The sequence below is a fragment of the Anomaloglossus baeobatrachus genome, chromosome 5, assembly GCF_048569485.1.
Source record: "Anomaloglossus baeobatrachus isolate aAnoBae1 chromosome 5, aAnoBae1.hap1, whole genome shotgun sequence".
In the NCBI taxonomy this organism is placed as follows: domain Eukaryota; kingdom Metazoa; phylum Chordata; class Amphibia; order Anura; family Aromobatidae; genus Anomaloglossus; species Anomaloglossus baeobatrachus.
The window spans coordinates 555,596,438-555,611,529 of record NC_134357.1 but is presented as its reverse complement, the minus strand read 5'-3'; the positions used below and the strand labels follow the sequence as shown (position 1 = coordinate 555,611,529).

The 15,092-nt window shown below is 41.9% G+C and overlaps 2 protein-coding genes across 2 annotated transcripts in view; one reads left to right on the top strand and one right to left on the bottom strand.

Moving 5' to 3' along the window:
- LOC142312991 (uncharacterized) overlaps window positions 1-15,092 on the top strand; it is a 217,912-nt gene that overhangs the window by 45,311 nt on the left and 157,509 nt on the right. The window lies entirely within an intron of this gene.
- The window catches only part of LOC142310568 (uncharacterized), a 50,007-nt gene continuing 45,759 nt past the window's right edge, over window positions 10,845-15,092 (bottom strand). Inside the window, exon 8 of the mRNA XM_075348088.1 lies at window positions 10,845-12,901. Coding sequence (XP_075204203.1) covers window positions 11,361-12,901 — 1,541 coding nt within the window. The 3' untranslated portion in view covers window positions 10,845-11,360. The remainder of the gene's footprint in view (window positions 12,902-15,092) is intronic.

Sequence of the window (15,092 nt, the reverse complement as noted above, 5' to 3'; positions counted from 1 at the left end):
AAACTATCGACCCATAACACTTCTCCGTTATGCCTCAAAACTACTGGAACAGCATGTCCATCTTGAACTAACCTCATACCTCTCACTCTGACTGTTTACAATCTGGTTTCCGACCCCATCATTCCACTGAAACTGTCCTAACTAAAGTCACTAATGACCTACTAAACAACAAAGCCAAGCGACACTACTCTGTCCTCCTCCTCCTGGGCCTGTCCTCTGCCTTTGACACAGTAGACCATTCCCTTCTACTACAAATTCTCTCATCTCTGGGCATCACAGACTTTGCCCTAACCTGGATTTCCTCATACTTAAATGACGGAACTTTCAACGTCTCCCACTCTCGCACCACCTCCTGATCTCGCCCCCTATCTGTTGGTGTCCCCAAGATTCAGTTCTAGGACCCCTTCTGTTCTCCATCTACCCCTTTTGCTTGGGACAGCTCATAGAGTCCCATGATTTTCAGTATCACCGCTACACTGATGATACGCAGATCTACCTCTCTTCCTCTCTTGACCAGACGTTTCCTCCATACTAACCAGAATCCCACAATGTCTGTCTGCTATTTCATCCTTTTTTGCTGCTCGATTTCTAAAACTGAACATGGACAAAACAGAATTCATTGTCTTTCCTCCTCCTCACTCACCCCCCCCACCTAACATTTCCATCAGTGTCAATGGCTGCTCACTTTCCCCAGTCCAACGTGCTTGCTGCCTTTGAGTAACTTTAGACTCTGATCTCTCTTTCAAGCCACACATCCAAGCCCTCTTCACTTCCTGCTGCCTCCAACTCAAAAATATTTCCTGGATCCGTACATTCCTTTCCCAAGTAGCTGCAAAAACCCTAGTACATGCCCTTATTATCTCCCGCCTGGATTATTGCAACCTTCTGCTCTGTGGCCTCCCTTCTAACAGTCTTGCACCCCTACAATCTATTATAAACTATGCTGCCCGACTAATCCACCTGTTCCCCCGCCACTCTCCGACCTCTTCTCTCTGTCAATCCCTTCACTGGCTTCCCATTGCCCAACGACTCCACTTCAAAACCCTAACCATGACTTACAAAGCCATCCACAACCTATCTCTTCCCTACATCTCTGACCTAGTCTCCCGATACTTACCTGCACGTCACCTTCGATCCTCACAAGATCTCCTTCTCTACTCCCCTCTCATCTCCTCTTCCCATCATCGCATCCAAGATTTCTCGCGTGCCTCCCTCATACTCTGGAACGCCCTGCCACAAAATATCAGACTCTTGCCTACTTTGACAAGCTTCAAAAGGAACCTGAAGACCCAACTCTTCCGACAAGCCTACAACCTGCCGTAACCCTCTCTCTGACACAGCGCCGCATGACCAGCCCTACCCTCACCTACTGTATCTTCACCCATCCCTTGTAGATTGTGAGCCCTCGAGGGCAGTGACTTCTCTCCTCCTGTACCAGTCTGTGTTTTGTATTGTTTGATTATTGTACTTATCCCTATTATGTATACCCCTTTCACATGTAAAGCGCCATGGAATAAATGGCGCTATAATAAAAAATAATAATAATAATAATAACAAGAAACATAAGAAAAAACGTCAAGACTGGGCCAAGAAATATCTTAAGACTGATTTTTCAAAGGTTTTATGGACTGATGAAATGAGAGTGACTCTTCATGGGCCAGATGGATGGGCCAGAGGCTGGATCAGTAAAGGGCAGAGAGCTCCACTCCGACTCAGACACCAGCAAGGTGGAGGTGGGGTACTGGTATGGGCTGGTATCATCAAAGATGAACTTGTTGGACCTTTTCGGGTTGAGGATGGAGTGAAGCTCAACTCCCAGACCTATTGCCAGTTTCTGGAACACAACTTCTACAAGCAGACAGCTTCTACAAGCAGTGGTACAGTTTATAGACAAAAAATACATGGCTTAATTATATGTACACTGAGGGAAAAGCTCCATTGAATCCCTCAGGAATGGTGCCAACTTCAAAAGGAAAACATTATAAACAAGGAGAACAAGGAAGAGAGAGGCACAAATTTGTATGCAAAAAATATATTTTTATTAAACAACTATTAGACAGTGTATCAAAAATAGTTGGTAACTATATCACGAGAATACTGCAGAAAGATAAAAGTTTGAGGTCACATTCGTATGGGTGGACGAGAAAAATGGATAAAGGACATAATGTAACATAACAAAACCATACCACTGTGGAGGTCACCTGAGCTGTAGTATGTTTGTTTAAACGTAATAAGAATATCTGTGTATATAACTAAATCAAAATCTAGATGTAGATGCAAAATTATCTGTCTGTCTATGTAGCAATTGCACAGATCTATAGTATAATTCAAAGTTGTATAATCATGAAGGAGTTAACTAAAGATGATGAAGCCAGGATGTGAAGCTACAAAGTCTTATCAGTAATGTTCACATAGAAAGAATGTTTTAATGAACATCTGTTGGGAGAAATAGGGGAGTGACACTCCCATAAACTCTGTGTATCATTTTCAAGGCCGAAGGTGCCTTCTGTAATAATTAAGTTTCTTTCAATATAATAATGAGCTCAGTGGGTATTGCTGACTCAAGGAGAGAGCATGTTGTCTGTGTGTTCTTTGTCTTATATACATTGATATATATCGGCACTGGTATACAGCATTAATGGGGCACCGTCTCTGGATCCTAAACGAAGACTCCATTAGCAGTCTTGACCCAAAATTCCTCCCTTGACAGTTTGGCGCACCCAACGTGGAGCTCCTTCAAGGATGCAATACCGACCTGCAAATACCGATCGTTTGGATGTCACGGACTGAGACCTCCCTCCGCTCCAACCAGGCTGATCACCTCCGACCCCACGGGTAAGTGTTACATACTGTGTATTCACTACCGTTGTGGTTGGTTTTGGAGAGGAGGGAGTGACGGGCTGTGTGTCCATATCGGTGTTAAAAGGTACCTGATTGTGACTCAGGGGTGTTGCCCGCTGGAGCTTAGAGCACGATCCCAGCCCTGAGGTGTGGATCGAGTGTCACAAGGGATCCAGAGGACGGTTGTTAGGGCAGGAAAGATGGTGGTGGCTGGATATAGCTAGTTAGACTGACCCGGTCTGTAATTAAAGACGCGGGGGGGTTCCCGAGACCGAAGATAGTGAGTTAGGACGTTTAAATATTGGTATAGCTGACCAAGTCCGGAGGCCGGGACTTGTTTGTATGTGCATATGCATTCTTGTACGACCTCCTCCGTGACACGGAAGATTTTCACGTGACCGAAGATAGTGAGTTAGGACAATAAAAAATATTGGTGCAGCTGATCAAGTCCGGAGGGAATACATTTTGTACCCCTCCTCCGTGACGCGGGATACCCTTATTACTATATAGCTGAGGAGTTGCCAGCTAGTATAGAGGTGTAGCCTTAGGTGCCGGCCGGACTCTAACGTACACCGCATAGTCATATTAGTGTAATCCAGACACCACCAACATAGCAAAAATGTTCAGACAGAGGAGACAGAAAGTTGAGAGGTCTGAAGGTTCACAGAATGTGTTAGAGCTAGTTGCAGAGAGAGAAGGGAAGAAAGCTGTACGCCATGCCTTGGAGATTTTTAAAATGTTAGAATTACCAAAAGGAGGTCGGTTACAACTGTCACTATGGGCAACAGCATTGAAAGCAAAAAAGGGCAAGTTAAAAGACAGGAGATTGTTGAATGATGCAGAATTGTTTGGCAGAATATCGCAGGCATTGCTATCAGAAAGATATATTGAAGTCAAAGAAGAGGATGAGCGAGGAGATGTGTTTTTCTATATGTTACCTGAGGACAGATCTGAGGGTCCTCCGATAGGTTGTTTTGTTGCTGCCCCACAACCTGATCCCCATTCTATTCCCCGTCCTGGAGATATTCACAGATGCTGCAGTCACTAGACAGCATCCCTTAACCTTTTCCACACCCATACCCATTTTCCCTCCCATACCTGCAATGCCGTCTCTCCCCTCACCGGCCAGTCTGCCGTCACACTCCCCAATTACCAATCCCCTCCCCTTGGATCCCCCTTTTTCCCTTAGGACACATAGTGAGCCTTACCCCGAACCTGACGAGGAACAGCCCTCATTTAAATATGTCCCTTTCAACCCCACCCAGTCAGCGGCATTAATCCCCTGCCTGCCAGATCCCAGCATTAACCCTATGCGATTTTATAGGAAGATGCTACAGGTCCATCAGTTATACTCAGCTGCCCGGAAGGACCTTGTTAATCTCACCAAAGTAAAAGCAGGAGACAGTTTTTGGCCCTTAATGGAGCCCCATCTCACATCTCCCCAGGCACTGATGACACCATTTTCCAAAGTGGACAACAGTATTGTGCCGCTTTAAAAAGATGGGCTCAAGATCAATTGGTATATAGAAATGTGCCGGTGCAGCCCCCGCCACAGCCCATGCCCCAACAAAGTCCAAACCCCGTATACGTAGCTCCCAATCAACAAAGCCAGCAACAGAATTGTTGGCGTTGTGGTCAGCCCGGTCACTATCAAAGAAAGTGTCACACCCCCAAATCTCAGTGTTTGGCCAGGTACCCTCAAAACCGTAACCAAAACTTGCAACACATAAATTTACAATAAAGGTGTTCCCTGTAGATTCAGTAATGATCTACCTGAAGCCAGGTGTTCCTTTTCCCAGAGTATCATAGTATCCCTTTAAATCAGTCCCAGGAGATTTTCCAAGATACTGCCCACAGTCCGGCTGCACCCAGGAGTCTGCCCCAACCTTCCCTAACGACACAGGGGGGAGCCCCGGACTGCTTGCTTTTGTTGCAGTGATTTCCAGTCCCAAGCTATCAATTTTAATGATGCTCTCGCACTCCTGCAGGGATATGTGGGAGGGTATACAGTACGCTGCTAGTTATTATAAGTTGTAAAAAAAAAAAAAAAAAGTAGTTTCAGCAGATTTACAAAGCTGTTTCTGTCTTATGTACTAACAAGTGCTTTTTCCGGCTGGTGGAGTGGATTTTGTTTAATCCTTAGAGTTCAAAATTTCATAGGAGATTATCAATAGCATTCTGCTGCTATTTAAATAATTAAATTAATTTTGCAGGGAAAAGTATATTTTTTAAAATATACAAATTAGGTTTTTTTTGTTTTTATGGTTATGTTTTTGTTTTCTATTATTTTTGCATACAAACTGCCAATATTGATTATTTTCCTTTTTCTTTTGTAGATACAGAATATCTATGAACCCTGTTGTAAGGTTCCAAAATTTCCCAGTAGAGTATAAGTTATATTTATTTGTTGGTTAATCATATTGTTTACTGTTATAGATCTATATATTTTGTCAAAGTAGTATATATAAAAAGGGAGGAAGTAGATATCTATTATATTTTTCTAGCAGCAGACATATTGGATAGGCTTTAAAGCAGGCTTTAAAGCTGGCCTTTCTTTTGCAACAGTTATGTCATGTTTATTTGATTATTATGAATGTAGGAATATATGTCTGTTATAGGAATGATCTAATCTATATTTCTTTTAGTTTTTGTTTTTATAGATGAAACCAGATGATGGTCGATTCTGCACTGGATATGCTACAATTTGCACAACATGAGGTAGTCTAAATTTAGGCCACTTCCTCCCCTTCTATCGGTACGAAAGGAAGTGACGTAAGTGCCTCTCTAGATGGGTGGAGCAGAGGTAGGTAAGATAGTCAAAATGTGTATGTAGGATGTAGATCTTTCCTGTTGTCAAATAAGCTAGGTACGCCAAAAAGAAAGTCTAGATCTGAGCTGATGGAATCGGATGGAGATGCCCGCACAGGTGCAGCGGACCAAGAAGCAGTGAACGGGCCTAGAGTTGAGGAGTCCTTTACCATGCATAAAGACCATGCCTCGGTGACACCGGTCACGTCAGTGACTTCTGTCACTCCTTGTGTTCTTAAATCCCTACAGGATCAAGTGAACCAATAAGGAGTGGAGTGCGAAACGCAGGGAGCCGGCTGACTGAGGAAGGTCTGTGGATGAAGGGCGGTAAGCTTTCTCTGCCATGAGATCTCTTCTTAATGATGGCCCAAGTAACATGGACTAACATCTGTGAAAGTTAGATATCAGTGTGCGCTTTGGTGACGCCAGGGTTCAGTACCCAGGTAGATTAACTCACCCGGTCTTGTGGAGCACGTTTTTAAAACAATGAGGAAGAACTGTAAAGAGTCCGTAGAAAAACCCTGCACCTGCTCTACCCATTCTTAGAGACTGCAAACTGATTATAGATGTTTATCATGAGCACGTTGTATGCAAGTCTGTGCGTGTTGTGTAGATTTCTTTCCAGGTCTGGTCAGAGGCTTTCCAGTGCAGAAAACGACATCATTGCTGAAAATCCACATAATGCAAGTGGTATGTAAACAAACAAACTGATAAGTTGTAAATCAATGCGTGTTGTATTTCTCTTTAGTGTGTGTTGTGTTTCTCTTTAGTAATAAACAGGTTCCAATGTAAAATGTTTTTTTTTAGTCTAGCGCAAACCATGTATAATTTTCATTTGATTGACTAATTAGAGAAATAAACAAGTCTATTTTCTAATTCCAGATCTTAAATCAGAGTTAGTAGTATATGGTTTTCGGTCAGGAGACTGATTAAGAAATTTCGATAAAGCTCAACGGCAGGACAACATAGATTCACGCCCCGCATTGCAGAAGGGTCGATCCACCGAAGCTGCACTGAGCGTCCTGCTTATATTTATCCTTTACAAAAAACCTGTACAGTCCCAAACCATCATTGCCGAAACAGTTAGAAGAGAGGACTTGGAGAACCTTGAGACATGGGAAAGTCCAACTACAAAGGGTGAGGACTCGCCTAGGGGTCCTTGGTCTCAAACCGGTGAAGAAATCCCATTTCCCTCTCCACCCATGCCTCAACGTTCAGTCAGGCAGGATTTACCAACAGATCTTTCTTCCTCTTTTCCTAAGGGAACACAGTACCCTTAGTATTTGGAAATGGCAGAAATAAGTCAAGGGGAGACTGTTGAAGGTACGAATTGAGTAACCTAAAATACTTAAGTCAGCCATTTCATAGACCCAAAAATGTGGTTTGGTTAATGTAATCTAACCATTACAAATGTTTTTGTTTCCTACTAATTTCAGTAATTTTCCTTAATACAAAATGCTAGATATGGAAAATCTCATTTCAGGAAAAGTTTTGGAAGAGCCTATCCCATCAGGCTGATGTCTCTCCGGCCTAGTCTGCTGAGCACTGGCAGTGACACGCGAGTTGACGTCACATCTCAAAAACCAATGGACCCGACACAACCGAAGCAGAAAGCGGCTGCTATTCAACCCATTATCCCAGAAGGTTTTTCCAAGTCTGGGCCACAAACTGTTCACATGAAGCCTCATCATGTTTTGTTGTTTTTTTATCAAGAGCAGATTATCCAGGTTCACAAAGTGGCCCTAAGTGGACTAGCACTGACTAAGCATCCTCCTTTTTGTTTAATATCCAGAAAGAAGAACCATGGACAATTTCCAAATGTCCTTTTGTTTTTTGTTTTTTTAATTATGTGTTAATTTTTAAATAAGGTTTAGATTCAATTTTTCCTAATCAGGATAATGTGCCCTAATAAGAGTAATAACGCAAATTCTAATAGCCCCTATAAATCATAGAGTTATATTTAATAAATAAAAATAAGTACTTAAGGGGGGGAGCTAATAAAAGCCTATAGTGTTAAATTAAACAACCGATTTCATGAAAAGACCGCATATATAGATATAGATATAATTAAAGTCCCAAGGGCAGTAGGTCACAAATAAGTCCCAAATAATAAAATATATCTAAATGGGGAACATTTTTAAATTTAAGGTTAATAATATTCACAGATATTTTATTAAAGGGGGGACTGTGGAGGTCACCTGAGCTGTAGTATGTTTGTTTAAACGTAATAAGAATATCTGTGTATATAACTAAATCAAAATCTAGATGTAGATGCAAAATTATCTGTCTGTCTATGTAGCAATTGCACAGATCTATAGTATAATTCAAAGTTGTATAATCATGAAGGAGTTAACTAAAGATGATGAAGCCAGGATGTGAAGCTACAAAGTCTTATCAGTAATGTTCACATAGAAAGAATGTTTTAATGAACATCTGTTGGGAGAAATAGGGGAGTGACACTCCCATAAACTCTGTGTATCATTTTCAAGGCCGAAGGTGCCTTCTGTAATAATTAAGTTTCTTTCAATATAATAATGAGCTCAGTGGGTATTGCTGACTCAAGGAGAGAGCATGTTCTCTGTGTGTTCTTTGTCTTATATACATTGATATATATCGGCACTGGTATACAGCATTAATGGGGCACCGTCTCTGGATCCTAAACGAAGACTCCATTAGCAGTCTTGACCCAAAATTCCTCCCTTGACACCACCACTATACATGACATGGAACTGTATATGACGAAGGTCATAAAAAGGAGTTTCTAAATTCAATATATTGTGTGTATGCTCATAACATCAAAAAACAATTCCATAAAGATAGAATATGAAAAGTTGCCACAATGATGAAAAAAGTGTGTAACCAGGATATTGGCCAAGATGAAGAGACCCTTCAAAAAGGCATGTAAGTGGCTAATTAATAATGATGGTAATGAGACCAGTCAAAATTGGAGGGCCTGCATAACAGGGGAAAACCCGGGGTGTCACTAAATCCATAAAACCACAATGGGTTAGAAAAGTAACTGGAGACACCTCTGGCAGGTAATGGTATACAGAACAGATCAAAAGGCACATGAGTAGCCAGTTACAAGAGCCTCTATGAGGTGGAAAAACAGGGATATCAATGAATCCTATACGGAAAGTTTAATACCTTGGAGGGTGAAAATTGTAACAGGGAAAGACCTCTGGTTGAGAATGGCTATAAAGTCAGTCAAATAACCCCTGTAACAGGGAAAACCTAATTGAAAAATCACAGGGCCACGTTCATATACATAAAACCCAGTTATATGTATAACAGGGGTAACCTAAGGGAAAAGGTGAGAGGACCACTGGCATAAAAGATGACCAAAACAAAGTATTAAAGCCCAGATACATAAACCTGTATGAAACAGGGAATGCCAAAGGGAAGACGTTAACAAAAAAAAAAATTAAATAACCAGTAGTACATCAATGACCATGCAACTGCACAGAGGGTGAAACGATGTCAGATGGTAAATAGGCTGTGACAGCGAAGGGTCAGCACGTGTGGAAGTGCAGGACCCACCGCCATCGGCTGGTATTCCAGATTAATCAAAAGGATGAGAGAGGGCTCTGCACTAAGTGTGGAAAGTAGTCAGGCAACGGAGAGACTGTGGCAGCAAGGATCGGCCTGTATGGGTGCAGGATCCGCCGCTATCACAGACAAATAGAAGGTTTTGTTATGTTACATTATGTCCTTTATTCATTTTTCTCGTCCACCCATACCAATGTGACCTGAAACTTTTATCTTTCTGCAATATTCTCGTGATATAGTTACCATCTATTTTTGATACACTAATAATTGTTTAATAAAAATATATTTTTTGCATGCAAATTTGTGCCTCTCTCTTCCTTGTTCTCCTTGTTTATAAAGTACAGGAAGAAGTCGGTATCGTTCAAGAAAAACATGATTTTCATGCAGGACAATGCTCCATCACATGCATCCAACTACCCCACAGTGTGGCTAGCCAGTAAAGGTCTAAAAGATGAAAAAATGACATGGCCCCCTTGTTCACCTGATCTGAACCCCATAGAGAACCTGTGATTTCTCATAAAATGTGAGATCTACAGGGAGGGAAAACAGTACACCTCTCGTAACAGTGTCTGGGAGGCTGTGGTGGCTGCTGCACGCAATGTTGATCGTAAACAGATCAAGCAACTGACAGAATCTATGGATGGTAGGCTGTTGAGTGTCATCATAAAGAAAGGTGGCTATATCGGTCACTAATTTTTTGGGGTTTTGTTTCTGCATGTCAGAAATGTTTATTTCTAAATTTTGTGCAGTTATATTGGTTTACCTGGTGAAAGTAAACAAGTGAGATCGGAATATAGTTGGTTTTTAATAAGTTGCCTAATAATTCTGCACAGTAATAGTTACCTGCACAAACAGATATTGTCCTAAGATAGCCAAATCTAAAAAAAAAAAACCACTCCAACTTCCAAAAATATTAAGCTTTGATATTTATGAGTCTTTTGGGTTGATTGAGAACATAGTTGTTGATCAATAATAAAAAAAAATCCCCTAAAATACAACTTGCCTAATAATTCTGTGCACGGTGTATATAAAATTGAGACCCCTTTAATATTATATTCCCCTTTTAAAAAAGTCCAAGGGCGGCTTTGCACGTTGCGACATCGCACGTGCGATGTCGGTGGGGTCAAATCGAAAGTGACGCACATCCGGCGTCACTTTCGACATCGTAGTGTGTAAATGCTAGATGATACGATGAACGAGCGCAAAAGCGTCGTTATCGTATCATCGGTGCATTCTCCGACATTTCCACAATGCCGGTGCCGCGACAGGTACGATGCAGTTCCTCGTTCCTGCGGCAGCACACATCGCTGTGTATGAAGCCGCAGGAGCGAGGAACATCACCTTACCTGCCGCCGGCGCCTATACGGAACGAAGGAGGTGGGCGGGATGTTTACATCCTGCTCATCTCCGCCCCTCCGCCGCTATTGGCCGCCTGCCGTGTGACGTCGCTATGACGCCGCACGACCCGCCCCCTTAGGATGGAGGTGGGTCGCCAGCCAGAGCGATGGTCGCAGGGCAGATGAGTGCATGTGAAGCTGGCGTAGTGATAATTTTTGCTACGCCAACTATCACAAGATATTGTACCTGCGACGGGGGCGGGGACTATCGCGTGCGACATCGCAGCATCGGCTTGTGATGTCGCAACGTGCAAAGCCCGCCTTAGTAGAGAGAGGAGGTGAATTGTACCCAATGTCAGATCCTGTACTAAGGAGATGTCTCACTTGGTGGTATTGATAAAGACAGTTTTGATGTAATCGAAAGTTATCAACCATGTTCAAAAACCACGCTAACTGAGAATCTCTTTAAATAGCCGCCAATTTAGAACTGCCACTCTTTTGCCAATTAGCAAGGCTAAAATAAGGGATATGGGTTTCTAAAGATCTAATAGAAATATCCAATAAAACAAAAAAGAGATTCCCTTCACCCCACCTCCTCCACCAATACAAAGGAGAGGAGATAGTAGGGAAGTCAAAAATTGCATTAGATTGTTTAATTAACTCTACTTACAAAAGGCTTCAAGTAGCCAATGTGATTTTTTCTTAGTGGTCAACGAATTATAATTTAAGTAAAACATTTCTAACTTTCTAGGTAAGATAATGGCTTCTACCCTTGTAAGATTTGTGATGATTAAAATTAATCCATTTGTGTGTAAAATATTTCCCTCATTTTAAACATATCAAGGGTTTCTCCCTTGTGTGATTTTTTTCGTGTCTTGCAAGATTTGATTTTTGGTTAAAACATCTCCCACATTCTGAACATGAAAAAGGCTTATCCCCTGTGTGAGTTCTCTGATGTGTAATAAGACTTGATTGATATGAAAAACATTTCCCACATTCTGAACATGAAAAAGGGTTCTCCCCTGTGTGTGTTGTCTGGTGCGCAACAAATTTTGATTTTTGGTTAAAACATCTCCCACATTCTGAACATGAAAAAGGCTTCTCCCCAGTGTGAGTTCTTTGATGACTAACAAGACTTGATTTACATACAAAACATCTCCCACATTCTGGACATGAAAAAGGCTTCTCCCCTGTATGAATTCTCTGGTGTGTATCAAGATGTGATTTTCGGTAAAAAAATCTCCCACATTCTGAACATGAAAAAGGCTTCTCCCCTGTGTGAGCTCTCTGATGTATAACAAGACTTGATTTACAAACAAAACATCTCCCACATTCTGGACATGAAAACGGCTTCTCCCCTGTGTGAGTTCTCTGATGACTAACTAGACATAATTGATCTGCAAAACATTTCCCACAGTCTGAACATGAAAAAGGCTTCTCCCCTGTATGAGTTCTCTGGTGTGTATCAAGATGTGATTTTCGGTTAAAACATCTCCCACATTCTGAACATGAAAAAGGCTTCTCCCCTGTGTGAGTTCTTTGATGTGTAACAAGTTGTGATTTTCGGTGAAAACATCTCCCACATTCTGAACATGAATATGGCTTCTCCCCTGTGTGACTTCTCTGATGTATAACAAGATATGATTTTTGGTTAAAACATTTCCCACATTCTGAACATGAAAAAGGCTTATCCCCTGTGTGAATTCTATGATGTTTAACAAAATTTGATTTTTGGTTAAAGCATTTCCCACATTCTGAACATGAATATGGCTTCTCCTCCGTGTGAGTTCTCTGATGTCTGACAAGACTTGATTGATCTGCAAAACATTTCCTGCATTCTGAACATGAAAAAGGCTTCTCCCCTGTGTGAGTTGTCTGGTGTGTAACAAGACGTGATTTTCGGTTAAAACATCTCCCACATTCTGAACATGAAAAAGGCTTCTCCCCTGTGTGAGTTCTCTGATGTGGAACAAGATTACATTTTTGATTAAAACATTTCCCACATTCTGAACATGAAAATGGCTTCTCCCCTGTGTGAGTTCCCTGGTCACTAACCGATTCTGCTGACATTTTTTTCTCCCCTTTGGGAATTTTTTGATATTCTGAAGTTGAAAATGGCTTCTTTGCTGTAAGAGCACTTTGATTTTTAATGCCGTTTTTGTGACATTTATTTGTCTTAATAGTCTGTGATAAATCAGAAGGTAGGACTTTTGTAATAAAATCAGATGATAGATCTTTGCTGTGAAGGGATGATGGTGTATCTGGAATAGTGGCATTCACGTCAGTTATATCTTGTGTGATATCAAGGTCATCTGATTTAAAACTTGAAGATGTCAGTTGTGCCTCTGATCTCCTGGTACAGGCATCTGGCAAGAGTAAAAATTATTTTCAATAATATATACAAATTTAAAGATATAATTTATAAAATAGCTTATAATGCCGTTACCGGCGTCCCTGACGTGTCCTGCACTCTTTACCCGGTGCAGGGCTCCCGGGAGTGCGCTTAGCTCATACTCATATATTCTTAAAGGGCCAGTGTGCACCAAACCCAAAAGTTCCTCACAACCTATGGCTAAGAGGCAATAGATATTTAAGGCATTCTCTCCCTATAAGAGGTGCCTGGGCAATGTGGTTTATCCTTAGAGACGCGTTGCTAGTAGTCAGTTACTGTGCCATTTGATGAGTCTTATGCTTTGTGTTTAAACACGTGTCTGTTTCCTACTATCCACTGTAGATGCTGCATCTACAGTATCTATACCAGCGGTGGCTGCCATATCTGCTGCACCTGTTTTATCAGCCATATACGCTGCACTTGCTTTACATCAGCCATCCCATCTGCACCCGACCACATCAGTGATTGTCAGTATCCAATCGCTGACCCCTGTGGTCAACCATCACAGTACAAAGACTCCCTAGCATAGCATCTGGTGGCTACCTCCCAGCACAAGCCTATCTTCATTATCAGAGGCTGAACATGTGAACATATAGTGTACAAGGTAAATTTTTTTGCAATTTCATTGCACTTGGGATTTTTGTTCAGTACACTATATGATAAAATGAATAGTGTAATTAAAAAATAAAAAAGGTGACAGGGTGCATTGGGAGTTTATGTTCCTGGCACTTAAAAGTATTGGACTAGGGGAGAACATGTTAAATAGAATCACGGCATTATATGCAACACCAACTGCGCAGGTTAAAATAAATGGTTCCTTGTCTCGGCCTTTTTTGTATTAGTAATGGGACGAGGCAGAGTTGTCCACTCTCACCACTGTTATATGTGTTGACCTCGCTGAGGCGATCAGATCTAACCAGTCTATCAGAGGTCTGTCTGTTGGGGGCGTGGAGCATAAGTTGGCTCTTTTTGCTGATGACCTGCTCCTTTACATCACAGTTTTCTGGCTTTGGTCGCCTCAGCAATTTTAAGGTGAATTCACATAAATCTGAAATCCTTAATGTAACTATGCCGCCTCAACTGGTGTCGCAACTCCGTAGCTCATTACCATGCAAATGGGCATCGGAATCTCTTACCTATCTGGGTATTAAAATATCTAAGGATCTGGATAGTCTTCCGCGTCTGAACTTCCACAAGGCGATCCATTCTATTGAACAGGATATATCAAAATGGAACAAGCTGAACCGTTCCTGGTTTGGCAAGATCAATGCAGTCAAGATTGACCTTTTGCCCCGTCTTTTATACTTTTTTCAGGCTCTTCCCATTTACCTTCCGGCCTCCTTCTTTTCCAGACTCTAAACTCTGATAAATGGATTCGTCTGGGCCAACAAAAGATCCCGCACCTCCTATCAGATTTTGCGTAGAACTAGACTTAAATGGAGGGTCAGGTTTACCTGACTTCCGGCTCTACAGTTTTGCGGCCTTGGGAACCTGTATTTTCGATCTCTTCCATAACAGAGGAGATAAGTGTTGGGTGAATATCGAGTACAACAAGACAGACATTGGCTGAGATTTGGTTGCCAGAAAGCATTCCTAATTCCGTGCGAGAGACATCGTTTCTGGTACAGAATTTGTCTAGGTGGGTCAGGAGAAATTTGGAGGCGATTAAGTTAACCACTATCCCTGGTCTGCTCAATCCACTTTGCAGAAACCCGGGGTTTCCAGCACGTGCGTCTGGCCAATCCATATTGCACAAGAAGAAACCAGATCATCCCATGGTCAAAGACTACATAGACAACTCAGAGGTTAGATCTCTATCATCTCTTTTCCCAGAAGCAATGGTTCCTCCGGGAGCTTGGATTTTATACGAGCAGGTGAAAAGCTATATTAGGTCTTTAACCCCAAGCGACAATATTTTTAGACCTCCTACTGCTTTTGAACAGCTTTGCTTGGATAGGTACCCTCCTGCCCATCCGGTCTCATTGCTGTACAACCTGTTTCTGGACACAGTGACTACTAGAGGTTCACAACTTCTATGCTTCACCAAATGGGAGGAGAATCTGGGGAGACGCCTTTCTGAGGGTGACCGTGCAAAGATTCTACTGTTCACTAAGCACTCTTCTATGTGTGCTCTCATGCAGGAGAGAAGCTACAAGATCTTTATA